Source organism: Heteronotia binoei, chromosome 15, assembly GCF_032191835.1.
Source record: "Heteronotia binoei isolate CCM8104 ecotype False Entrance Well chromosome 15, APGP_CSIRO_Hbin_v1, whole genome shotgun sequence".
Classification (NCBI taxonomy): Eukaryota; Metazoa; Chordata; class Lepidosauria; order Squamata; family Gekkonidae; genus Heteronotia; species Heteronotia binoei.
This window is the reverse complement of record NC_083237.1, coordinates 14,046,702-14,073,353: the sequence shown is the minus strand read 5'-3', so window position 1 is coordinate 14,073,353 and position 26,652 is coordinate 14,046,702. Positions and strand designations below refer to the sequence as shown.

Genomic DNA, 26,652 nt, shown 5'->3' with positions numbered 1-26,652 from the left:
ATATCTGGCAAGGAAGGGAGTTAGTCAAGAGAGAATAAAAGTGTGCCAATACTTTTGTAACTGAGTCCTGGTCAATGACACGCTGATAGATGAATGTCACACTAATGGGTTTGAACCAAAGTCACAGTAGAAAACATGGACAATGGGGCGGAATTATCTTCCAGGTCTCCTAATTCAGAGTACCCAGACGATTCCCATATTTAATTGCTCTGTACCTGGTTCTTGATGTGTACTTCATATGTAATGCATGTGGCAGAGCGCAGACAGCATTATAGATACTGTAGCTGTGGCCAGTCATACTCATTTCAAAAAAAGGTGCTGGAACACTTTCCACTCTCTCATCTCCAGTACACATTTCATCAAAGTCGGTTGTGTCAATGGAATCCAAAAATTCACAACGGAATACTTGTTCCCAAAAGTCTTTAGTTAAATCATTCTTTTTTGCCAAGGCAGGATTGAAATTCTGAAGAAATATTTGGAAACCTGGGATCTTATTTTTCTGAATTGTGAAGGAAAGGGCACCATGGAACATTGGTCTATCAAGAGTCTTTTGCAACATAATTAAAGCGAAATCAATCTGGGCAGTCACAATCCATACCTTTCCTGAAGAGGTCTTCACCAAATAATGTGACTCTGGTATTGGTGCTGTTAATATGGGCATCCATATAATCCATGCCAGCCAGATAATGGTGACTGTCTCTACATAGACAAGAACTACCTTGGCTGTACTTTCTACTAAATCTGAACTATTACTATAAGATTCTTGGAGCATGTGTAACATACATGGAGTAAAAGGACAGGTCCTCTTGTGGATGAAAAACTGGTTGAGTAATAGGAAGCAGAGAGTGAGTATAAATGGGCAGTCTTCGCAGTGGAGGACGGTAAGCAGTGGGGTGCCGCAGGGCTCGGTACTGGGTCCCATGCTCTTTAACTTGTTCATAAATGATTTAGAGTTGGAAGTGAGCAGTGAAGTGGCCAAGTTTGCAGATGACACTAAATTGTTCAGGGTGGCGAGAAACAGAGAGGATTGTGAGGAACTCCAAAGGGATCTGTTGAGGCTGGGTGAGTGGGCGTCAACGTGGCAGATGCGGTTCAATGTGGCCAAGTGCTAAGTAATGCACATTGGGGCCAAGAATCCCAGCTACCAATACAAGTTGATGGGGTGTGAACTGGCAGAGACTGACCAAGAGAGAGATCTCGGGGTCGTGGTAGATAACTCACTGAAAATGTCAAGACAGTGTGCGTTTGCAATAAAAAAAAGGCCAACGCCATGCTGGGAATTATTAGGAAGGGAATTGAAAACAAATCAGCCAGTATCATAATGCCCCTGTATAAATCGATGTTGCAGTCTCATTTGGAGTACTGTGTGCAGTTCTGGTCGCCGCACCTCAAAAAGGATATTATAGCATTGGAGAAAGTCCAGAGAAGGGCAACTAGAATGATTAAAGGGCTGGAACACTTTCCCTGTGAAGAAAGGTTGAAACGCTTGGGACTCTTTAGCTTGGAGAAACGTCGACTGCGGGGTGACATGATAGAGGTTTACAAGATAATGCATGGGATGGAGAAAGTAGAGAAATAAGTACTTTTCTCCCTTTCTCACAATACAAGAACTCGTGGGCATTCGATGAAATTGCTGAGCAGACAGGTTAAAACATATAAAAGGAAGTACTTCTTCACCCAAAGGGTGATTAACATGTGGAATTTACTGCCACAGGAGGTGGTGGTGGCCACAAGCATAGCCACCTTCAAGAGGGGTTTAGATAAAAATATGGAGCAGAGGTCCATCAGTGGCTATTATCCACAGTGTGTGTGTATATACAAAAAAATGTGCCACTGTGTGACACAGAGTGTTGGACTGGATGGGCCATTGGCCTGATCCAACATGGCTTCTCTTATGTTCTTATGTTCTTATACTATGAAAATACAAATGTATTTGTCACCATCGATTTATACAGGGGCATTATGATACTGGCTGATTTGTTTTCAATTCCCTTCCTAATAATTCCCAGCATGGCGTAAGCCTTTTTTATTGCACATTGTCTTTACTAGTTAAACAGACAACCTGACCCATTCAATAAATTATTGAAAGGACACAAATGACTGAAGACCAGATAGATTATCAAAGGCTTTAATTCTTATTCCTTTTTACATGCTCTTTGCTGTTCAGATCAGGCCTCAGAATAATGATATGGCATTTGGGCAAAAAGATGCATCCCAGTAACCCAGCACTGGAGCCCAAGATGGAGAAGATCTCCACAGCCACCATATCTTTTCCTCTTGTACTCAAGTAGGTTGGGACAAAAGAGAGCCAAACACTGCAAAAGACCAACATGCTGAACGTAATGAACTTGGCTTCATTGAACGTGTCAGGTAATTTCCTGGCTAGAAAAGCCATAATGAAGCTGAAAGTGGCCAGGAATCCCATGTAGCCCAAGACACAATAAAACATCGTGACTGACCCTTCGTTACATTCTATTATGATTTCTTCAGTCAGTGACTTCATGTCCAAATCTGGGAATGGAGGAAAAGTACCCAACCATGTAACACAGATGATTATTTGAATGAGAGAGCACACAAAGACAATCAAATGTGCCAGTCTTTTCCCCATCCAGTTTCTGAAAATGTTTCCTGGTCTAGAGGCCATAAAAGCCACGACCACAATAATGGTTTTTGCCAATACAGAAGAAACAGCCACTGAGAAGATGATGCCAAAAGCTGCTTGTCGGAAGAGGCAGGTCACCTTGTTAGGCTGTCCAATGAAGAGCAGTGAAGAGAGGAAGCAAAGAAGGAGAGAGACAAGTAGGATGTAGGTGAGGCTTCTGTTGTTGGCTTTGACTATGGGAGTGTCCTGGTACTTAAGGAAGATGAGGAGCACCAGAACCGTGATCAAAGAAAAGAAAAGAGCCAAAAAAACTAAAATTATCCCCAAATTTTCTTGTGAGGATAGAAAACTTGTAATTTTAGGAATGCATTGATTTTGTCCCTTATTTGGATAGTGATCTTCTTGGCAAGCGATACAGTAATCCATGTCTGAAATAGAAACATGTGAGTATTTTAAAGCTACTGCAATTTTTATTGGGGATTAAAAACTCCCTTTCCAATATTCCTCCTAACTCTGTACTTACAAAACTTTCAAAGGATTGCAGAGCAGTTTGATGATGATGATATTGGATTTATATCCTGCCCTCCACTCCAAATCTCAGAAATCTCAGAGCGGCTCACAATCTCCTTTATCTTTCTCTGCCACAACAGACACCCTGTGAGGTGGGTGGGGCTCAGAGAGCTCTGACAGAAGCTGCCCTTTCAAGGACAACCTCTGACAGAAGCTGCCCTTCCAAGGACAACCTCTGACGGAGCTATGGCTGACCCAAAGGCATTCCAGCAGGTTCAAGTGGAGGAGTGGGGAATCAAACCTAGTTCTCCCAGATAAGAGTCCACACACTTAACCACTACACCAAACTCAACTTGGCTCAGCTTTGGCTCAGACTGAAGTCATACATTTTAATTTCCCATCTCCATGTCATGTTGAATCTTAGATCTCAGACAGTGAATGGTGTCTGATGATAAAGTCTGCAGAGTCTTCCTTTTAATGAAATGCCTTGTGACATTTTGCCACCATCCCTTGTTTGTACTGCCTAAGCAATAAACCCTACTCTTCCAATGACAGATCTTTGGATGTTTCTAGAACATTTGAAATACCAGGTCTAGCCATTTTTCCCCTTTGTCCAAACATACAGAAATTATGTCCTCCTGAACACTACTCCTGCCCCCAATCCCAGAAGATTTCTGGATATTTGCTTAGATTCTCATTTTTATCAACGTATCTACTACCTTCTTGGTTTGATATCTTCCCTTCTGGACACAGAACACAATCATAACAGCAGAATTTCTCCCCCTCCTTCTTTTTCCTGCTGTTGCCCGGAAGGCAGAAGTCATTGCACAGAGAAATGGGAGGAACCTACCCTTGAGCAAAGAAAGAATTCAAAGTTGGGAGAAGTTGTTTAAATACTTGTTAACATTTTAAAAAATGCATAAACAATACTTTCTGGAACAGAGAGCTGCTTACAATAAACATCATCATCATCATCATCTTATTCAACAAGAAGAAGAAATTTGAAACGCAATCTGAATTGTAAACATTATTTCCTTAACGGCTTTCTGTAAGAACATAAATGTTTTGTGTGTTCTGTGTGAAATAGCTGGAGAGTGCTCCTTCCACAATATCTTCCTGAAGGTATTTCCAAATGATTGGTTATACATCCCGGGGGGGGGGGGGGCTTGCTCTTACTACAGCAGTTCTTTTATTACAACATTTCTTACTGTACAGATTGAGAAGAAACCCAAAAGTTCTTCTTGAGTTGACTTATGTCTGCATGTAGTTTCAGGTCAGCAGAGACTGTACCTGGGTATGGAGATCCCAGGGAGGGTCACCAATTCTAGATACGTGCAGGTGGATCGTGGGGAGGACAGGGTTTCGGGGGGAATCTCAGCAGTGTATAATGCCATAGAATGCACCATCCAAAGCAGCCATGTTCTTCAGGGAAACGAATCTCTGTCATCTGGAGATCAGTTGTAATTCTGAGAGATCTCCATCTAGAAGCCTGAAACCTTAGTCCCATGAGTCACAAAAGATGTTAAAGACATTAAGCCACACCTTGAATTGTGTCTGAAGTAGACAAGCAGTCAAAAAATATCTTTATTTATTTATTGTTTTTTAATTGGATCTTTTTACTGCCTTACCTGCTCCTGCAGGGCTTAGGGTGGTTTACAACTATTTGGTCCAGTACGGTGTAAAAACAAGTTAAAAACAATATATCAAACATTCAGAAACATTAAAATGTTTTAAAACAAAAATGGCAGTGATAGCAATGTTAGCACACAGTCAGAGGGGAGTAAGGTGCCAGGCAGATGGAAAGAACCATCGTTGGCCTCAACCAAGATCCTGGCAGAACATCTCTGCCTTACATTCCTGTGAATCTATAATAGATCAGACAGGACATGGATACTACTCAACAGAGAGTTCCACCAGGCTGGGCCAGGGCAGAGAAGGCGCAAGCCCTGGCTGAGGCCAGCCGCATGACTTTGGGGCTGGACACCACCAGAAGGCTCTTATCCACAGATTTCAATGCTCTTCAGGAGATGTACTGGGAGAGGCAGTCCTGAAGACATGTGGGTGCCTGACCATTAAGAGCTTTAAAGGTGAGCACCAGAAATTTGAATCTAATCTGATAGATTCAGAGACCAATGCAATTTGCAGAGCACTGGATATATGCATGTCCTACATGGGGTTCCCTATAAGGACCTGCACTTCTGCATTTTGGACCAGTTGGAGCTTCAAGGTCAGTCTCAAGGGTAGTCCTACTTAAAGCAAGTTAAAGCAATCCAGCCTGGAGATGACCATTCCATGTGTTACTGTGGCAAGATCAGGGCAAGACAGATGGGGCCAGTTGTCTGAGTTGTCACAGTCAAAAAAATGCCTGTTGGACAACATTAGTGATCTGAGCTTTTACAGATATAGTTGGGTACAAGATCACCCCCAGTTTCCTGATGGTAGGTGTCAGTGTACGAGGCACCCTGTCAAGTGCTGGGAGTTGGCTCCCAATCCTCAGTCACCCTGCCTATTCACAGAACATCCATCTTAGTTGGATTCAGCTTCCCATCAACAGTTACAGCCCAAATCTCCAAACGAGCTGGGCAAGGTGTGCATATGGTTATTAGCATTGGAAAGAGGATTGCCCCGTGAGGCACTCCAGATATTAGTGGGTGACTAATTGACATTCACCACTACCCTCCAGCAGCACCCATTGTCTTTGATCTTGGAGAAACAAGATCAGTCACTTCAAGATTGTCCCATGAACTCTTGCAGCACCTGAGTCCTAGAGAATCCACCAAGCTCTTTCCCTCAGGTGAATGGCATAACATTAGCCCTCTGAAGAGAAGTACCGTATTTTTCCGACCATAAGGCGCTCCGGACGATAGGACGCACCTTCCTCCTGGGGGGCGATCCGCTGCCTCCGCCTCCAATCCCGGCACTTCCCCCGTGCCTGCCTGCCTGGCTCCAACTTATTCCAGCAAGCGCTGGGATTGCTCCATGCTGCCCCCACCGCAAACCCAGCGCTTCGCAAGCGCCGGCTGCGAAGAGGCCAGCGTGCTTCCTCCGTGCCTGTCTGCCTGGATCCAGCTCCGATGCTTACAGCAAGCGCCAGGATCGCTCCCTCCACCCTCCGATCCCAGCGCTTGCTTTAAGCATCAGAGCTGGGGCCAGGAAGACAGGCACGGAGGAAGCATGCTGCCCCCTCCACAGCCGGCGCTCGCAAAGCACTGGGTTTGCGGAGGGGGCGGGTGCTTCCTCAGTGCCTGTCTGCCTGGCTCCAGCTCTGATGCTTAAAGGAAGCACTGGGATCAGAAAGCGGAGGGAGATATCCTGGCGCTTGCTGTAAGCGTCAGAGCTGGAGCCAGGCAGACAGGCATGGAGGAAGCACGCAGCCCTCTCTGCAGCCGGCACTCGCGAACCGCTGGGTTTGCAGTGGGGGCAGCGTGGAGCGATCCCAGCGCTTGCTGGAAGAAGCTGGAGCCAGGTAGGCAGGCGCGGGGGAAGCACCGGGATCAGAGGCAGTGGCAACGGATTCGCCCCCCCCAGGAAGATATGTACCTTCGTTCCATAAACGCAAACACTTTTTTCCCCACTTTTTTGGGGGGGGAAAGTGCGTCTTATGGTCCGAAAAATATGGTAAGTCACTCCCTTCCACAATATCTACTTCTTCACCAGCACCTTGCCTTCTTGTGTGAATTAAGTTAAAACTTGTTCCAATTGATCTACCTAACCATAACTTCCATATGGTTGTTCAGTACATATCTGTCTTCCTCTTGAGGCTTAGTTAAATACAGATATACCTGTATATCATCACCATATTTAATAACCTAATTTGAAAAAAGATGAACTTTTTCTACGATCCAATGCAATGTATAAGAGCCTAAATGCATCAGAGCTTCAAATGGAAATCCTTGTGCTAAAGAGAACCACAAGGGAATGGTTCAGCATCACCAAGTCTAGTTCCTTCTCTGTTGGAAAGGATATAATCCAACAGTAACTATGACTGTAGCCCATGCTTGGCCAGAGTTATAGCACTACCATTTGCTACATTCATTTTGTGAGATTTCTAAGCTAAACATCAAGAAGACATTCCATTTGTTCTCCTTATATGAAAAACCATTATCTACGGACTACTATGAATCTTGCTGTTTGAGAAACTATGCAGTTCTTATCCCACCTGTGTGAGGACTTTGTGCCACTCGATTTTGTCCTCATCCATGGTGAGCTCTTTTCCTGGAGTAGCCTGAGGATCCAGCATTCCAACTTTCACTTGGGCATAGGACTTATTTGGGAAAGTAATCAAGTTTGTCACATCAAATCCAGCTGCTAGTTCCCCATCCTCATTAAACTGAATTTCATCTCCAGCACTGTTGTTAAAAGAGACTTTCTGAAGGAACGAGTGAATCTACATGGAAAGAGAGAGAAAGTTAAGGCCATTGAAATGTTCTGGGAAATAGTTTCTGCATTTTGATTATCTTGATCTAGGTTATCATTTTTGGAATGCAGTTCTATTGCATTTAAAGGTATATGACATATGAAGTGGCAGATAAAGACAAACTATTGATAAGCATGAATCTGGATGTTTTATCATTTTCAGGAACGAACTGAAATTCCTAAAAATATCCATATTGGACTAGAGGTGGGCACAATCCAGGAAAATGTGGTTTGGTTCATGGTTAACGGCTTCACCCCCAAACTGAACCTTGAACCAAACCAGGAGGCTTGTTCATGAACTAAGCCAGCTTGTGGTTCATGGCACTGAAAGCCCCATTTAAAAGGACCACAGTCCTTTTAAATGGGGTTTGCAGAAATAAAAAAACAACCCTGAACAGTGGGGATCAGTATTTTCCATGATGCTTAGATGTTTTGGGCTGCCTTGTGCTGACTTTTTAAACTTTAAAGGGACTACAAAAAAAACACCTCAAAACAGCTGAGAGACAGTTTTTTCCAACTTTCATGGTGAACAAAAAGCAGGTGTTTAAAGGGGCTCTGAGTTCCTTTAAATTGCTTCTTTCTGTCTCATCCATGTTCCATTACAAATTGCTTTTAAACAGGCGTGTCAAACTCATTCGTTATGAGGGCTGGATCTGAAATAATGAGAACTTGGTGGGCTGGGCCATGTCTGTCATAATGCCAGGTAGCGGAGATATAAACTTTATAGGTCACAGACAAACAAAACTAAAGATCTTTTTTTAAAAAAATAAAATATGCTTAAAACCTTTTTAAATACTATGCAAATTTATTTAAAGGTGTAAACATAAGCAAAGAAAAAATGGAAGAGTATTTACGGAATATCCAGGTGGCGCCTTTGACGGAATATATGAAAAAGATATTAAATGACCCAATAGAGAAAATTGAAGTAGAAGCAGCAATAAAAGCAATGAAAGAGGGTAAAGCCCCTGGGCCAGATGGATTCACATCAAAATTTTATAAAACTCTTAAGGATGAAATAACACCCAAACTGTTGAAACTGTTAAATACAATAAGAGAAGAAGGGAAGATCCCAAAGACATGGAGGGAAGCTGCAATTTCTTTGATTCCTAAGGAAGATAAAGACATCACAAATGTAAAGAATTATAGACCAATTTCATTGTTGAACAACGACTATAAGATTTACTCAAGAATCTTAGCAGAGCGATTGAAACAATATTTGACCAACTTTATAAACAAAGACCAAGCCGGATTTCTTCCTAAAAGACAAATAAAAGACAATGTGAGAGCTGTCATTAATGTTGTGGAATACTATGAGAAGCATCCAGAAAAGGAAGCGGCCTTATTTTTTGTTGACGCAGAGAAAGCCTTTGACAACTTGAACTGGGACTTTATGTTTGCGGTAATGGAAAAAATTAATTTAGGGGAACAATTTATAAAAATGACAAGAGCAATATATACAGATCAATATGCAAAATTGTGTATAAATGCAGATCTTACTAAAGAACTGAAAGTGAGTAAAGGAACAAGGCAAGGATGTCCGTTATCACCACTGTTGTTTATAATGACCCTGGAAATATTGTTACAACAAATTCAAAAAGATGAAGAAATAGAAGGTTTAAAAATTAGAAGATTCTCTTATAAATACAAAGCTTTTGCAGACGATATAGTGTTTATACTGGAGAATCCGATTCAAGTGTCACCATTGTTGTTAGCCAAGATAAAAGAGTATGGAGAACTAGCAGGATTGTATATAAACAAAGAGAAATCAAAATTCTTATGTAAAAATATGCAACCAAATAAAATAAAAGAACTACAAGAGGTGACGGGTTGTGAAGTCACAACCAAAGTTAAATACCTTGGAATAGAGATAACAATGAAGAATATTGATTTATTCAAAAATAATTATGAAAAACTGTGGTGCAAAATGGACAAAGATTTGATGAAATGAAATAGGCTTAATTTGTCCTTATTGGGTAGGATAGCTGCAATTAAAATGAATATTTTGCCAAGAATAATGTATTTATTTCAAACCATCCCGATTGTAAAAGATGCAAAACAATTTAACAAATGGCAAAGGAAAATCTTTGACTTTATATGGGCCGGAAAGAAACCAAGAATAAAGATGAAAATTTTAACAGATGCTAAAGAGAGAGGAGGTTTTCAACTTCCTGATCTAAGATTGTATCATGATGCAGTTTGTTTGACATGGATTAAAGATTGGATAATGCTGTTAGATAAAAAACCTTTATGGTTAGAAGCTCACGGAAATAAATTCGGCTGGCACGCGTATATGTATTATGGGAAGAATAAAATGGATGGTCTTTTCTCTCACCACTATGTTAGAAACACTTTACTAAGTACTTGGATAAAATATAAGAAATATGGGGACGAGAGAAAACCGCTGTGGATAGTGCCAGCAGAAGTAATAAAAATAACAGCTGAATCCGACGATAAAAGCGAAATGTCATATAACCAACTGCTCAAGATTCGAGGAGATAAAATTGAATTAAAATCTTCGGAAGAGCTAGACAATAAATATGATTGGTTTCAAATGCAACAAATTAAAAGCTTGTTGGAAAATGATATAAAATTGGAAGGAATTAGACGAGAACAAACAGAATTGGAAAGGGTCCTGCTCGGTGATAATGAAAAATTGATATCAAAAGTATATAAGTTATTATTGATATGGTCTACAGAAGAAGTAGTAAAATCTCAAATGGCCAAATGGGCAATCAATGTGAATAGAGAAATACAAATGGATGCATGGGAATACCTTTGGAAGAACTCAATGAAGATAACAACTTGTCAGAGCATAAAAGAAAATTGTTTTAAGATGATGTATAGGTGGTATATGACCCCGAAAAAATTGGCTAAGATGAGCAAGAAAATGTCGGATAGATGTTGGAAGTGTAAAAAACATGAAGGTTCTTTCTTCCATATGTGGTGGACATGTGAAAAAGCGAAAGAGTATTGGAAGATGATACAACAAGAAATCTCCAAAATATTGGGTTACGATTTTAAGAAAATTGCAGAGACATTTTTGCTTGGATTACAATTAGAAAAATATCCAAAGGAAGATAGGACTCTAATTTGGTACCTGCTATCAGCTGCTAGGACATTGTATGCGCAGCTTTGGAAGCAAGAAAAAATACCGGATAAATGGGATTGGACTATGAAAGTTCTATCGTGGAGTGAAATGGATAAATTAACTTGAACATTAAGAGACTATGATTTGGAGATATTTAAAAAAGAGTGGAGGAAGTTTAAAGAATATATAGAGAAAGAGTCGAATGTAAGAAGACATTGGACAATTTTTTAGTAATAATGGGGGGGGGGGAAACGAAGAAGCAAGAAGGGGGGGAAATATTTATATAACGAATTTTGATTAGTCAGATGTATCTTTAGTATTGAATTAGAATCTATAACCTCGGGGAAGTCTATATTGGAGGGAGGGGGGATTGAAAAGTCAAATGGGTTAGTATTGAAGCAACGAAGGGAAATTAAGTTCTGTAACCATATGCTATCAATAAATTGGTTAAAACGCAAAAACCTTTGTATGTTTGTAATATTTTGTTTAATAGTCTCTTCTAACTGATACCTCTTGCTCTGAATTGCTGCGTCAAAATTTGGAGATGGTTTTGCTGTAGCAATCTTGACTATGCTGTTAAGGTGTATATCTGTAAAGTGCAAGTTAACTTTTCCTTTATTGACATTCACTACAGAAATTTCATGGTCACTGCTCTGTGCCCTAAGACCCAAGAGAAAAACATGAAATGGCTGGGCATTGTGAGCTTTTGTAGATGAGTTGTTTTGTGTGCTGGTCATGAACATGTGAAGGCACCAGACTGAGGGCTATGTGTTTATCTATAAACCCATCATCTTCCCCATCAAAATAACTACAACTCCTGTGAGTCAGTGCAAGAACAGAGACAACTAGTATAGTGGTCACTATCTACCTACTCTCTGGAAAGTCTAGGATCAAAATCTCCAATCTACACAGGAAATGTGCTGGGCACACACTCTCCGCCAAATCCACCTCACTGTGGACTGTGGTTATTCTTCATCTAAATAGTTCCTATTGAGAAAGATTAGATAAGGGCATGAATACAGTGAAAAGCAGGAGAAAATCCAGTTGCACCCAGGAGAGCTCTGACAAAAGGAGCTTAAAAATACATATAATCACAATATGGGAGAGAGAGAGAGAGAGAGAGAGAGAGAGAATAGCAAGATAAAAAGCTCATTCCTTGAATCTCCGGTGGGATTGAGGCAGCTGTGCAAAGCAGCCTCTGTTCTTTCCCTCTCCCCCCTCCCTCTTCCCCAAGGGAGGAGGAGGGAGGAGGAGAAGCCTCAGCCAATGGAGGGGCTTGGCTCTATAGCTCTGCTGTTTGATTAAGAGATCCAGGCTCTATCAATTTCACACCAGAGTTACAGAGTCAAGCTCGTCCATTGGCTGAGGTTCGTCCTCCATCCTCCTCCCTTTGGGAAAAGCAGGGGTGAGAGGGAAAGTGCAAAAGGCTGCTTGGCTTGGCAGCATCACAGGAAGAAACACAAAAATGTCTACCAAAGAAAGCAGGAGAGGGAGAAGGAAGCAGATGAAGGCCATTTGCTGGCAGGCGTCATTGGAGCTCTCTGGGGCTGGATTAGGTCCATGGACTGCATGTTTGACACCCCTGCTATAGAAATTCATGGACGTTCATGATGGTAGATGTGAAACAGGAGCCATGAGCTCCTGCTTGTGAACTGTGAACAGGGCAAAATTTATGACAGATTTTGTCTTGTGGTTTGTCTCATGTTCATTATAATATAGTATCAGGGAAATATAAAGAAAATCCGGGCTTGAATTTAGCTGGAACTCACAGGAGCACAGCTCCTGAACCTTTCTGAGAGTTTACCTCCTCCTTTCCACCATGTCCTTTGAATACTAGGGGCAGATTCATAACAATTCCTGGATGAGCTCCACCACTTATTTTCCTATAAAACGACCCCTGAACAAAATTATTTTGATGTATCTATATCTGGCAAGGAAGGAAGTTAGTCAAGAGAGAATAAAAGTGTGCCAATGCTTTTGTAACTGAATCCTGGTAAATGACACACTGATAGATGAAAGTCACTAATGGGTTTGAACCAAAGTCACAGTAGAAAATATGGACAATGGGGCGGAATTACCTTCCAGGTCTCCAAATTCAGAGTACCCAATCTGTCCCCATATTTAATTGCTCTGTGCCTGGTTCTTGATGTGTACTTCATATGTAATGCATGTGCCAGAGCGTAGACAGCATTATAGATACTGTAGCTGTGGCCAGTCATGCTCATTTCAAAAAAAGGTGCTGGAACACTTTCCACTCTCTCATCTCCAGTACACGTTTCATCAATGTTGGTTGTGTCAATGGAATCCAAAAATTCACAATGGAATACTTGTTCCCAGAAGTCTTTGATAAAACCATTTTTGTTTTTCAAGGCAGAATCGATACTCTGAAGAAATATTTGGAAACCTGGGATCTTATTTTTCTGAATTGTGAAGGAAAGAGCACCATGGAACATGTGCATATCAAGAATCCTTTGCAACGTATCGAAAGCGAAATCAATCTGGGCAGTCACAATCCATACCCTTCCTGAAGAGGTCTTCTCCAAATAATGTGACTCTTGTACTGGTGCCATTACAAAAGTCAGCCATATGATCCATGCCAGCCGCGTAATGGTGACTGTCTCTCCATAGACAACAACTACCTTGGCTGTACTTTCTACTAAATCTGAACTATTAATGTAAGAGTCTTGGAGCACGTGTAACATAGTATCAAAATGCAAATTTACTTGATTCCTTATTATGAAAGCTGTACAGATTCCATTCTTGGAAAGCTTCGGCTCCAATGTCTGCAAGAAAAGTTCTCCACTTTCATCATCCTTTATGAAAAGCCCAACCCATTTCCACCTGAAATGCAGAAGTAGCTGGACAATTCCTATGTACTGAAGGGCCTCATTGGCTACCATACGGTAAAAAGGAAGGAAATTTGTTTGATCCTTTGGTGCTGATTCAAATGATCCGTAAGAAATCTTTAGAAAACAAAAGGACACCTTTTAGAAAAGAAGGCTAGAATGGGTGCATCTTCACTCATAACATATTTGTCTTCACTAACTATATGTATGGTACATTAATCACATTAATGTAATGGAGCAATATGCCTAGTCAGGGGTAGAATTCTAGCAGAAGATCAATTGCATAATAGGCTACATCCCCTGATGTAGCCAGTCCTGTGTAAGCTTACAAGGCTCTTTTTTGTAAACTCTTGGAGAACTGGCTACATCAGGGGTGTGTGGCTTAATATGCAAGGGATCTCCTGTTAGAATTACTCCCCTGTGCCTAGTACAGGCCACCTCAAAATTTATCAGTTTCTTAGAATAAGCAATAATGTAGATTGGCCATATATTGAAATATTGTAAAGCACACACACAGTTGCCTTGTATTATCAATCATGATGACAATTTTCAGAAGAAACCATTGCAAAAGTGCCACTACTGATCTGGTTCCTGGGAAATTCAGGATTCCGACTTTTTGGTCAGGAGGTGGCAAAAAACTTTGCACATTTGTGCAGAGCATGAAGTAATTAATGCAATTGTAGCAGAATGATAGGATTCGTTAGAAGTTTCACCACCAGCATTGATCCCTTCATGACACATCAATTTATGCTTTCTTCTTGACTTCTAGTAAAGTGCTTACTATAGTCTCGGAACTGAAACCAACCAGCTGCTAAGGCAAGAAACAAGGAATAATGCTTTACTATAAAGCTCTGCCAACTATGGTGGGGAAAGTACTGACCAATGAGCCAGATGAAAATCTCTGTGGGCATTTGCTGATTCAAATGATCCATAAGAAATCTTTAGAAACCAAAAGGACCCTATTCATTCATCCTACCTGTGGAATCTTGTAAAGACTGGAAAGGTCTGCCACATATGAGGTGGTGTCCAAACCAAGTCCACCAACGATTCCTATGAGACCTTTCCGAAAGCCACACTCATAGTTGGGGATGAAAGTGTGTGATTTGAAGAGAAGGTCCATAGTGGTGCGGTAGGTCATCCATGCATTATTGTAGTTGTCATAAATGTGGAATCCAAGGGAGACGTTGGGTAAGATTGAGGGATCCTCATTGATCTCCTTGATGGCAAAAACCAAGGCCAGAACATGCTGATAGAACTTGGGGACCAAACTGCAAATAAAATGACCTCTTGGTATCATTAGAGAATTCAACCCTACCTAAGACCAGAATATTATAATTCGGCTTATAAAAATGTGAAGAGCCTAGCTGGATCAGCCAGCACGCCAAAGGACTGTATATGCTACAGCCTGATGCCACTTGTAAACTAATATGTCTTGTCTATTTATCTTAATTCATTTATCGTAAATACATATGCAGGATATAAATATTCACAATTAAAATAAGTAAAGCAAGGTATGTCATCAATTCAGTTCAGTAGCCCCCACTACATCCTTTGCTGGAGAATCTGTTGTCTATGCTAAACATATTGCCAAGGACTTCATAAACATGAAGAAAATATTTGTGTGTTCTACAGCTTTTTCATTTCTCCTCTTAGGGTCCATTTGTGAACGAAGGGGACTGAAACATTTTACTGTTCTTTGTGGAGAGGATGCTGCAACTCAAAGCAGTTTTGCTATACTTAGAAAAATCAACATATGATATGCCGTATAAACTCCTGCAACTGTATTGGTTAGAATGGAAGAAAAGAAGTTAAACAAATAATAGTGTGAATTGCAACTCAGAAGTGCATAATAAAATAAATTGTACAATTATTGAATGAACTCTCTGAGAACCAGAATGGAGCATAACCTTAACTTTTCATGGAACAGCATTTAAAATCATAAATGCCACATGTGTTGATTTGTGTTGTGATATATAGTTCTTGTACCATCCATAATCCAGATATTTTGCATCCTCATCTTATTTTTTAAGGTATGGTTTAAATCCTTCATTTTTTCCATTTTTGCTAGATCTTTGCCAATATCCAAATAGAAATCAGTGACTCATGATTGCCAGACTGAGAGAAATTGCAGAGCACAGCTATTCTGTGCCCCATGAACCTTCTGACCAATACTGTGAGCAACTATCCCATGACAACTATCCCAAATAAATTGCAATACATAGATAAATAAATTGCAATACATAGATGGCTCAGACAAATAAAATGAAGCATTCAAAACGTCCTTAGGTTACCACAATAAGAACAGTTGATAGCTACTGGGTTTTGGCAATGCTTGCTCCTCATTATTCTATGTAGCAATTTGCATATAGATGTTGTTATTTTACTATGAAAACGTTGGATTGGTCACCCTAAAAATGTCACCCAAATGTCTTGGGGTACTGAAAGTCATAATTTCCAGATGACATCCCTGCCCTTCTCTATCCCTGTCATAGTCCAGTTGGGGAAAATTGTCCCTTTCTAGCATGGAGCTAGCACGGAGGGAACTTTCCTAATTTTTCTAAATGAGGTGGATACTTGATTTCTTTTGAAGAAATCCTCATTTCAAAAAGGGCTTCTGGCTTATTTGAGTTCATTGGCAAACTCTCCCTTTCTTGGCAAGAAGATAAATGGATGGTGGCAGACCAGCTTTAGATATTTGTGATTGATGCCAGTTTTCTTTTTCTTCTTTTGTAATGAATTTCCTTACATTATAGCAAAAAGGGCCAACATAGGTAGCTGGGCTAGTTATCTCTGTATCTGCATCTGATTAGTAGCTTTTTTCTGAAACTAAGTTTATACAGTATCTGCTTCAACTATCTCATTCAATGTATACAACATCTGAACACTTGTCTCATGAGGTCAGTGTATCTTGACCCTTTATTTTTTGGCTAAAACGGTTGTGTGGGTTTTTGTATTAAAGTAAATTAGCTGATTTTTAAAAAGCTGTGATAATATCACCCATTCTAATTAGAGCTTCTCAGGTGAGAAGATGACATGAGGGTTATACACCCCTGACCCCAATGTAATTGTAGCTACCATGCAAAATCTAATGAGACGACATAATGCAGAAATGTAAAAATGAGGTTTACTCATGCTATAAAAAATCTAAAATCCCAGTGCTTGACTGGTTAAGGAAACCAAAATACTAGATGTCCATGCCTCTTTCATTCTCAACATACATTTGATTTGTTGTTCATTCACACAGTCGAGTCTAACTCTTTGCGACCCCAAGGAAATATATTTGATATCTACTAGCTATTCAGAAGAAATATTTTTTGTACTATTAATTTTGCCTCATGTTGTTTGTGGGATAGGTATGCAAATGTATCCATTCACTCATTTGTTCATTCATAACTATTTATATCAATCTACTTGCAGAACAACATGCATACATATTACTCTTCTCTGTCTCCAAATATGGCAGAATAAATATATACAGAAGTAGTAAACTCAAATATCATTTCAATAGGGGCACAATTGATTCCTTACATGGGAAAGTTAGAAGATGCCTCAGAAGGGTGTTTCACAAAGAGAATCTCGGGGATGTTATGAAAAATAAGAGATACAATCCCACCAAAGATAATCTCACTGGGCTGGTACCACTCGTGTCGTATCTGAAGAGGTTCTGTCTGAGTACATCGCAATGCATATACTTCACACACCAGTTGAGGGAGCAGGAACAGTATCAACAGCAGCATTACAGAAGTCTTCTTGTAGACTATCCTGAAGAAATTTTTAGCATCACCGCTAACATTTGAAAGCCTACAACAAAGTGTCCAGGATTGCAGTTCACTCGACCAAGTAGCTATATTAAAAGGTTCAGCTACCATGATCACCATCAGTAATCCCAGAAGGGTTCCAGAAGTAAATCTGCATGCCAATCAAGAGACAATTAGCACAAACTGGAAAACTGTTTATGTGTATTGCTTGAACTGATCAGTAAATAGAACAGGGGGTTATTTTTCGTCTGGAAGGTCATTGGAACTTGAACTGAGAATATAAATGACAGTGATTACGATAATTACAGGGGTACTCATAATCTCTGAGGGTTTGTTGCTAGTGACAAGGCGGAAGAGGGCATAACTGGAATTGATTCCTTTTTATTTAAGCCTTTTTTTGAGCAGAAATGCACAGGAAAACAGTTCCGGCTGCCTTGGTATTAGGGGGTGTAGCCTAATAGGCAAATGAGTTCCTGCTGGCCTTTTTCTTTTAAAAAGCCCTGTGTGAAACAATGGTGATGCCAGGGGGTGTGGCCTAATATGCAAAGGAGCTCCTGCTGGGCTTTTTCTTTTAAAAAGCCCTGTGTGAAACAATGGTCATGTCTGGGGGTGTGGCCTAATATGCAAAGGAGTTCTTGCTGAGTTTTTTCTACTAAAAAAGCCCTGATTGTATCAACAACTGTAGGCAATGCAACAGCATCCTGGTTATGATATGCAGGTTAATAATACTAAATTAGAGCCAGTTTGGTGTAGTGGTTAAGTGTGCGGACTCTTATCTGGGAGAACCGGGTTTGATTCCCCACTCCTCCACTTGCACCTGCTGGAATGGGCTTGGGTCAGCCATAGCTCTGGCAGAGGTTGTCCTTGAAAGGGCAGCTGCTGTGAGAGCCCTCTCAGCCCCACCCACCTCACAGGCTGTCTGTTGTGTGGAGAGAAGGTATAGGAGATTGTAAGCCGCTCTGAGTCTCTGATTTAGAGAGAAGAGCGGGGTATAAATCTGCAATTCTTCTTCTTCTTCTTCTAAATGTGTAAGAGAGAGGAAAGTGCCAGAGGGCTAAAGTAGCCAGTTGGCTACATCATTCTCTGCTTTTCATACCAGAGATTTACAGGAACAAAGCAATAAAATGTAAATAGTCATTACTGTCGAGGCAGAGTTTTATCCCTTTGCTGTATTTTTAACTGTTTTAATTATATTTAGTGAGTGTTAGTTGTTTTATTCTTGATGGTACTCACCCTAAACCTATGTTGCCGGGAGGGCAGGTTATAAATTGAATAAAATAAAATAAATAAAATTCCTTTATTTCAGTCATTTAAAAATGAGTAAGCCTGGATAATCTGTGATACTTAGATGCTTCTTTCCCAAAATTCGCTAATGACTTTAACTGTGGAAACAAGTACTACTGGAGGTGTTAAACATTCATAAACTCTGCTTTAAAATGTTGTTACATTTTCTTTATAAAAAGAGAGACATTGAATTTCCAGCAGTTACACATAATTCTGGCCTCCATGGACTTCAGAGACTCACCCTCGATTCTTCAGTTGAAACAAAACAGCCTAACATCTAAAAACATTGGTGCCTTTTCTTTGAAATGATTTCTTGTTTGCTCAGGTCTAACTCTTATGCTGACACTGCACCTTCTCTCTAGCGGGACAGCCATTGGGGTATACTCAGTTTGGCCTTCAGTAATCCTCACAATGGAATCCAGGTGGAAGAGGGCATTACTAGAATGAATTCATTGAATCAACAACCATAGGCAAGGCAACAGCATCCCAATTCTGACTGTGGAGGTTAACAATACTAACTAACCTTAAAGGGTTGTCGTACTGAGATTACTAAAATAATTCTATGGATACCACTTCAGCACTAAAGAAATGTTATGCTTCTGTAAGGCAGAGGAAAAAGTATCTGTGGGCTGAATGAGCCACTGGGCTAGATCTTTCTTTGTTTTTTATGCTAGAGATTTGCATGAACAAAGCACGAAAATGTCAAATTCCTTTATTTTGTTCATTTAGCAATAAGCCAGCAGTGATAATGTGCGATGGATGCTTTCCCCCAAATTTCTCTAGTGACTAACTGTGCAAAAAAAGTATTAATAGAATAAAAGTATTCAACATTCATAAACCCGGCCTTAAAATTTTGTTGCATTTTCTTTATAAAAAGAGAGACATTGAATTTCCAGCAGTTACACATAATTCTGGCCTTCATGGGATTCAGAGACTCACCCTCGATTCTTGAGTGGAAACAAAACAACCTAACAACTAAAAACATTGGTGCCTTTTCTTTGAAATGATTGCTTGTTTTCTCAGGTCTTACTCTTATGCTATAGCATTTTGGCAAACAGAGGCAGCCCAGTCACTCCATAACTGAGGTCAAGATGGAGAAGATCTCTACAGCCACCATGTATTTTTCTTTTGTGCTCAGATAGGCTGAGGATAAAGTCAGCAAAACACGACAGGGAAAAAAAACATACTGAAGGTGATGACCTTGACTTCATGGAAACTAACTGCCTGGCAGGAAAGCCACAGTGATGCTGACAATAGTCAGGAAACCAAGGAAGCCCAAGATACAGTAAAACATGGTGACTGACCCTTCCTTACATTTCACTAATCTGCTCCAGTCATTGAGTGCATTTCCAAATCTGTGAATGGAGAGGAAATAGCTAATTTGTGGGGGGGGGGGGGGGAGGTAAAGGAGATTGTGACTGCTCTGAGACTCTGAGATTCAGAGTATAGGGCGGGATATTAATCCAAAATCTTCTTCTTCTTAACTAAACAAAACAAATGCAAATTACATCCCCAATCATTTTCTGAAAATATTTCAGCACTGTTAAGGTTTTTGCCAACACAGAAGACATGGTAACTTAGAAGATGATGCCAAAGGAATCATCTTATGTTTTGACCAGAGCTATCTATCACAATCCCCAGTTACCCTACCCAATCCTACTCCAGTGTTTTAACCACTACACTAGTATGTGCTTTCAGATAGCATCAAATGAATGTTATCATGGCATTGTAGAATCCAAAGAAAGGTACAGCTTATCTCTCACCACTCTCAGCCACAATTATGCATAACCCCAAATTTTACACATAATGATAAAAATAATTTAGGAGTTGGTAAGATTTTTGAATTAGAACCACACATTCCTATTGGACCAGACAGCACAACCACCTTCCCAATGAGAGTTATACAATGGAATGGGAGAGACAGAGCTCTTTGTCAGGCAGCCCATTGTCAGGAATATCAAGCTTAAGTCTGTGACTCGCCAAACCCTGAATGTATGGATGACTGCTTGTTTCCAACTCTTAAAGGAGAGAAGGAAGGAAGCAAGATTATGCAAGATTTTCTCTAGAAAGAAGCTGCATTTTCCTTCATTTCCATTGCCCTGAATGTTGCCAAATCCTAAAAACATACGCATCACTATTGTGTGTATTGGGGAGGGGAGAATCATTTTAAAGATTTATCCTTTTCTTATGGAAAGACTGGATTGGACAAGCATAATGCTCTAGATATACTCATCATTATTGTCTTTATTTTGGAATCATACTCATTAAAGTGTTTATTTCGGAAAAGTCCCTTTAAAGATTAAACCTTTTCTTATGGAGAGTCTGTATTGGTTAAGCATAATGCTCTAAAGGTATACACTAGTTAAACAGACAGCCTGACCCATTCCATAAATTATTTCAAGGACACAGATGACTGTAGACCAGATAGATTATCAAATGCTTTAATTCTTATTCCTTTTTAGAATGTCTCTGCTGTTCAGATCAGGCCTCAGGATAATGATATAACATTTGGGTAAAAAGATGCATCCCAGTAACCCAGCACTGGAGCCCAAGATGGAGAAGATCTCCACAGCCACCATAATTTCCTGGCTAGAAAAGCCATAATGAAGCTGAAAGTGGCCAAGAACCCCATGTAGCCCAAGACACAATAAAACATGGTGACTGACCCTTCATTACATTCTATTATGATTTCTTCAGTCAGTGACTTCATGTCCAAATCTGGGAATGGAGGAAAAGTACCCAACCATGTAACACAGATGCTTACTTGAATGAGAGAGCATACAAAGACAATCAAATGTGCCAGTCTTTTCCCCATCCAGTTCCTGAACTTGTTTCCTGGTCTAGAGGCCATGAAAGCCACCACAAGAATAATGGTTTTTGCCAATACAGAAGAAACAGCCACTGAGAAGATGATAATAATAATATAATAATTGTAACGTACTCAGACGGGAGACGCAAGTAGGGCAACATTCTTTATTAGGAGCACGTTACCAGAGAGAGAACACGCGGGCCAGGTCCCACTTATGTACAATTCCCGGTACAGCCTTCTGGACAGGTCAGCCCAATCCTGACCTGTTAAACTTCCTGCCACAGCTGGTGATTGGCGGGGGCTTCCGCGCCCTGTGCGGGGGCGCCTGGGACAGCCCAGTCGCCTCTGCGCATGGGCGCGTATTGCTTGGTTGTGAGCTATTGCGTTGTTCCGATGTATCGTTATGACGATACACTACACCCCTCCCCCCCTGGTTATTGTACATAGTCCCTGAGGTATGCGGGAGGTCGGCGCTCCCTGGTTGACCGCCTCACAGGGTCCTGGGGAGGCGCGGCTTCTACTGCTGGCGCGTCTGTGGGCAGTGGTGCGGCCGGAGGCGGCTGGTCTGGCTCAGCGGGTCTTTCGGGCTCCGCCGGCCCGGGCGCTTCATGCGTCGATAGACTGGCTGTTGGGGCCGCGTCCTCTGGCCGGCCCCTGATTGGCTCTTCCCCGGGCCCTGCCTCTTCTGTGTCCGCTGGCTCTTCCGGAATCGTGCGGCGGCGTAGCTGGTCTATGTGCCACCGTACGACCTGGCCCCCCTCGGTTGATACATCGTAGTGGCGGGACCCTGTTACCCGCAGCACCCAGCCCGCCACCCATTCGGGGCCCCTAGCGTAGTTCCGGGCGTATACCGGGTCGCCCGCAAAGAAACCCCTGGTCGCGTCCCGGACCTCTGGGTTCCCCCGGATGTCTGAAGCCCTGTCGGGGTGTAGCCTGTCGAGCCTGGTTATGAGCTTGCGCCCCATGAGGAGTTCCGCCGGGCTTACCCCCGTGACAGGGTTGGGAATCACTCGGTTGTCGAACAGGAAGGCTGCTAGATGGTGCTCCCAATCCCCCTGTACGATTCGGCTAAGGGCTTCTTTTGTAGTGCGCACCATGCGCTCTGCCTGTCCGTTGGTGGCCGGGTGGAACGGGGTGGACCTTATGTGTTTGATCAGGTACCTCTGGAGGAACGGCTGGAATTCTCCAGAGGTGAAGGCCGCCCCGTTGTCCGAGACAATAGTGTCTGGAATGCCGTGGGTGCATAATGCCCTGCGCAGTGCTCGGATTGCGGAGGCGGCAGATGTGGATGCTACGGGAAAGACCTCCAGTCATTTAGTGTAGGCGTCCACCATTATCAGGAAGGTCTGCCCCTGGAATGGCCCCGCGAAGTCGAGGTGGAGTCTCGACCATGGCTTTCTGGTGGACTCCCACCGTGTGGTGGGGGCGCTGGGAGGTTAAGGGCGTGATTCCTGACATGCCTGACACCTCCTGACCCAGTTCTTGATCTCCGCATCCATCCCCGGCCACCAGACGTAGCTCCTGGCTAAGGCCTTCATTCTGACTATGCCGGGGTGGGTCTCGTGTAGGGACTCCAGAACACGCTTTTGTAGCGGGGGCGGGACCACCACCCTACTTCCCCATAAGAGGCACCCTTTGTGGGCTGCTAGTTCCTCCCTCCTGGTTTTATATGGTTTGAATTCTTCCCCCATGTTCCCTTCTGGCCAGCCCCTCACCACCCAGTCGAGCACCCGTGCCAGTGTCTTGTGTTTCTTGGTGGCCTTGGCAACCTCCGTGGCGTGGAGGGGCTGCTCCGGGAGGCTCTTAACTAGCATGACATGGTGTGCGGGGGCAGGGTCCGGACCCACTTCGGGTAGCGGCAAACGGCTGAGCGCGTCCGCGTGGCCCATTGTCTTGCCTGCTCGGTGGACCAGGGTGTACATGTACGAATTTAGGAACTGGTTCCACCTCAGTACCCTCTGGGACAGTATTTGTGGGGTTTGCCGGTCCAGCGCTAGCAGACCCAAGAGCGGCTTGTGGTCGGTGGCGATCGTGAACTTCCGCCCATAAAGGTAATCGTTGAACTTATGTACCCCCGCTACGATGGCTAGAGCTTCTTTATCAATCTGAGCATAATTGCGCTCTGCCGGCGTTAGCGTACGGGAGTAATAGGCTACTAGCACCTCCCTCCCGTCCGGGAGTTGGTGCCCCAGGACCGCGCCCACCCCGTCTGGCGATGCGTCGCAAGCCAGTATGACCGGAAGGCGCTCATCAAAGTGGTGGAGCACCGCATTTGAGACCAGCGTGTCTTTAACTGCCTGGAACGCGGCTGCTTGGCGTTTGCCCCATACCCAAGGGGCGTTTTTGTCCAACAGCCGGTGCAGCGGCTCTGTGATGGCTGCCTTGTGCGGGAGTAACGTGTGGTAAAAATTTAACAACCCCAAGAAACTTTGGAGTTCCGCTTTGCAAGTGGGGGCCGGGGCTTGAACAATGGCTCGTGTCTTCTCTTCCGTCGTGTGGATTCCCGCTGCGTCTACCGCGAACCCTAGGAACTCTACCCGCGGAACTCCCAGTAAGCACTTTTCCCGCTTGACTTTGAGCCCCGCAGACTGGAACCGGCGGAGCACTTCTCTGAGGTGGTTGTTGAATTCTTCAGGGTCCGGGGCGACGATCAAAACATCGTCGAAAAACGGTTGGACTCCGGGGATCCCTTTAAGGAGAGCATCCATTATGCTTTGGAAAATCCCCGGAGCCACGCTGACCCCGAACTGGAGCCTCCGCACCCTGAAAGCCCCCCTGTGTGCGACAATGGTTTGGGCCTCTGCCGTTTTTTCATCTACCGGAAGCTGCTGGTAGGCTTGTGCCAGGTCCAGCTTCCCGAAGATCTTTGACCCTGCTAGGGCTGCCAGAACGTGGCTCACTACCGGCACTGGGTACGGAATGTCTTGAAGTGCCTTGTTTATGGTGCACTTATAGTCAGCACAGATCCGCACCTCCCCGTTAGGCTTGACCGGTGTGACTATTGGGGTCTCCCACGTGGCGTAGTCTACTGGCTCCAGTACCCCTTGGGCCGTTAGCCAGTCTAACTCGGCCTCTATCTTGGGCTTGAGGGCGAATAGAACCCTTCTAGCCTTGAGCCTGATTGGTCGGATCGTTGGGTCCAGCGGTAGGGAGATGGCCGGCCCTTTGTAGCTCCCCAGGGACCCGTCAAACACGTTGGGGAACTCGCGGCAAACCTCTGGTGGATAGGATTTGCCCCATCCCTTCCAGCCGTATTCCCAGGGGTTTGAACCATGCCAGGCCTAGCAGGGTGGTAAGCTGGCGCTTGACCACCAGGATGTCCAACAGCCCCTTAAAGGACCCCCGCTCGACATGCACCCGGGCCCACCCCGCGATCTGAACCGGGTTTTTCTGAAAGTCTCTTAGAATAAAGTCCGCCGGTCTTGTCTGAAACCGCTGCCCGGGACACAGATTCCTCAGGGTCTCCTCCGATATAATTGAAACGGAGGAGCCTGAGTCCACCTCCATTTGAAATGGGCCGCCCTCTATCAGGACTGCCATTTTAATTTTGTTGGGGACGCTCAGGGGCAAGTTCAGTACCTGCAAGGTTGTGGAGGCTGTGGAGTGGAACTCCGCCGACTCTTGGTGGGTGGCCGGCCTCCGACGGCTGGGTCTGGTCCGGCAGGCCCTCGCGATGTGACCGGTCTTCCCGCAGCTCTGGCAGTCCCAGGTCCGGTACTGGCAGTCCCTTCTGTCATGGGGGTCGCCGCAGCTGGCGCACATGGTGGCTGGGAGTCTCTCCGACGCTGGGGGTCGTTTGGGCGCTCGGGGGCGCTGGAGTGCTCGGTTGGGTGCCCCGGCTGGACGGCACAGCTGGTAGGCTTCTCCTTCTTCCGGGCGGTCGTGGTCCAGCTCCTCGTGGTGGACGGCGTCGGTCCGGGCCTTGGGAAAAGTCCTCGATGTCCTCTCAAATGCCACGGCCTCGCTGAAAGCGCTCTGGAGGGTGAGCTCTTCCTTAGCGAAGAGCTTCTGCTGGAGCCTCTCGTCGCGGAGGCCCCACGTGAAGCGATCGGCCAGGGTCTCCTCTAGCTGAGGAAAGTTGCAGTTCCCGGTGATCCTGCGCAGGGCCGCCAAGTAGTCGGTGGCCGATTGTCCTGCAGCCTGGTCCCTTCTGTGGAAAAGGAACCGGCGGGCCAACCGCGAAGGCTGTGGCAAGAAATGGCCAGTGAGGAGTCTGATGATGTCCGCGTAGGACTTCTCCGTGAGGCGGGCAGGGGCCGAGAGACCCTTGGCGATTTCAAATGTGTCCGCCCCGCAGACGCTCAGGAGAACGTCCCTCTTCATACTGTCCTCGGTGATCCTGTTGGCCCTCAGGTAGCATTTGACCCGTTCCGAGTAGGACTCCCAGCCCTCTGGATTCGCGGGGTCGAACGGTTCAACGTGGCCGGTGGTTCTGCCCTGGTTGGCCATGGTGGCTGCGGTGGCCGTCGTGGCCGGGTGGTGCCCTTGGTCTCTGACGTAGCCGCGGAGGCTAGAATCCCATCCTCGTTGCCACTGTAACGTACTCAGACGGGAGATGCAAGTAGGGCAACATTCTTTATTAGGAGCACGTTACCAGAGAGAGAACACGTGGGCCAGGTCCCGCTTATGTACAATTCCTGGTACAGCCTTCTGGACAGGTCAGCCCAATCCTGACCTGTTAAACTTCCCGCCACAGCTGGTGATTGGCGGGGGCTTCCGCGCCCTGTGCGGGGGCGCCTGGGACAGCCCAGTCGCCTCTGCGCATGGGCGCGTATTGCTTGGTTGTGAGCTATTGCATTGTTCCGATGTATCGTTATGACGATACACTACAATAATAATAATAAAATTTTATTTATACCCCGCCCTTCCCGCCGGATGATGGATTTGTATGATGCCAAAAGCTGCTTATCGGAAGAGGCAGGTCACCTTGTTAGGCTGTCCCATGAAGAGCAGTGAAGAGAGGAAGCAAAGAAGGAGAGCGACAAGTAGGATGTAGGTGATGATGCCATTAATGTGGGCACCCATATATGTACTGCCAGAATTATAATGGTGGCTGTCTCTCCATAGACAACAACTACCTTGGCTTTACTTTCTACTAAATCTGAACTATTATTGTAAGCCTCTTGGATCATGTGTAACAAACTATCAAAATGCAGATTTTCTTGAGTCCTTAGTACAAAGGCTGTACAGATTCCATTCATGGAAAACATCAGCTCCAGTGTCTGCAAGAAATGTTCTCCACTTTCATCATCCTTTGTGATAAGCCCAACCCATTTCCACCTGAAATGCAGAAGTAACTGGACAATTCCTATGTACTGAAGGGCCTCATTGGGTACCAT

The 26,652-nt window shown here is 43.8% G+C and overlaps 1 protein-coding gene across 1 annotated transcript; it reads right to left on the bottom strand.

Moving 5' to 3' along the window:
• Positions 1 to 2,128: 2,128 nt before the first annotated feature.
• Positions 2,129 to 26,652, bottom strand: LOC132583092 (vomeronasal type-2 receptor 26-like). The gene is made up of 8 exons (XM_060254757.1): positions 26,392 to 26,652; positions 23,044 to 23,694; positions 21,835 to 22,043; positions 14,439 to 14,730; positions 12,695 to 13,579; positions 7,272 to 7,499; positions 3,832 to 3,958; positions 2,129 to 3,030 (listed from the first exon to the last, which is right to left on the bottom strand). Exons 1-8 carry the CDS (start codon positions 26,650 to 26,652, stop codon positions 2,129 to 2,131), a joined length of 3,555 nt encoding a protein of 1,184 aa, XP_060110740.1.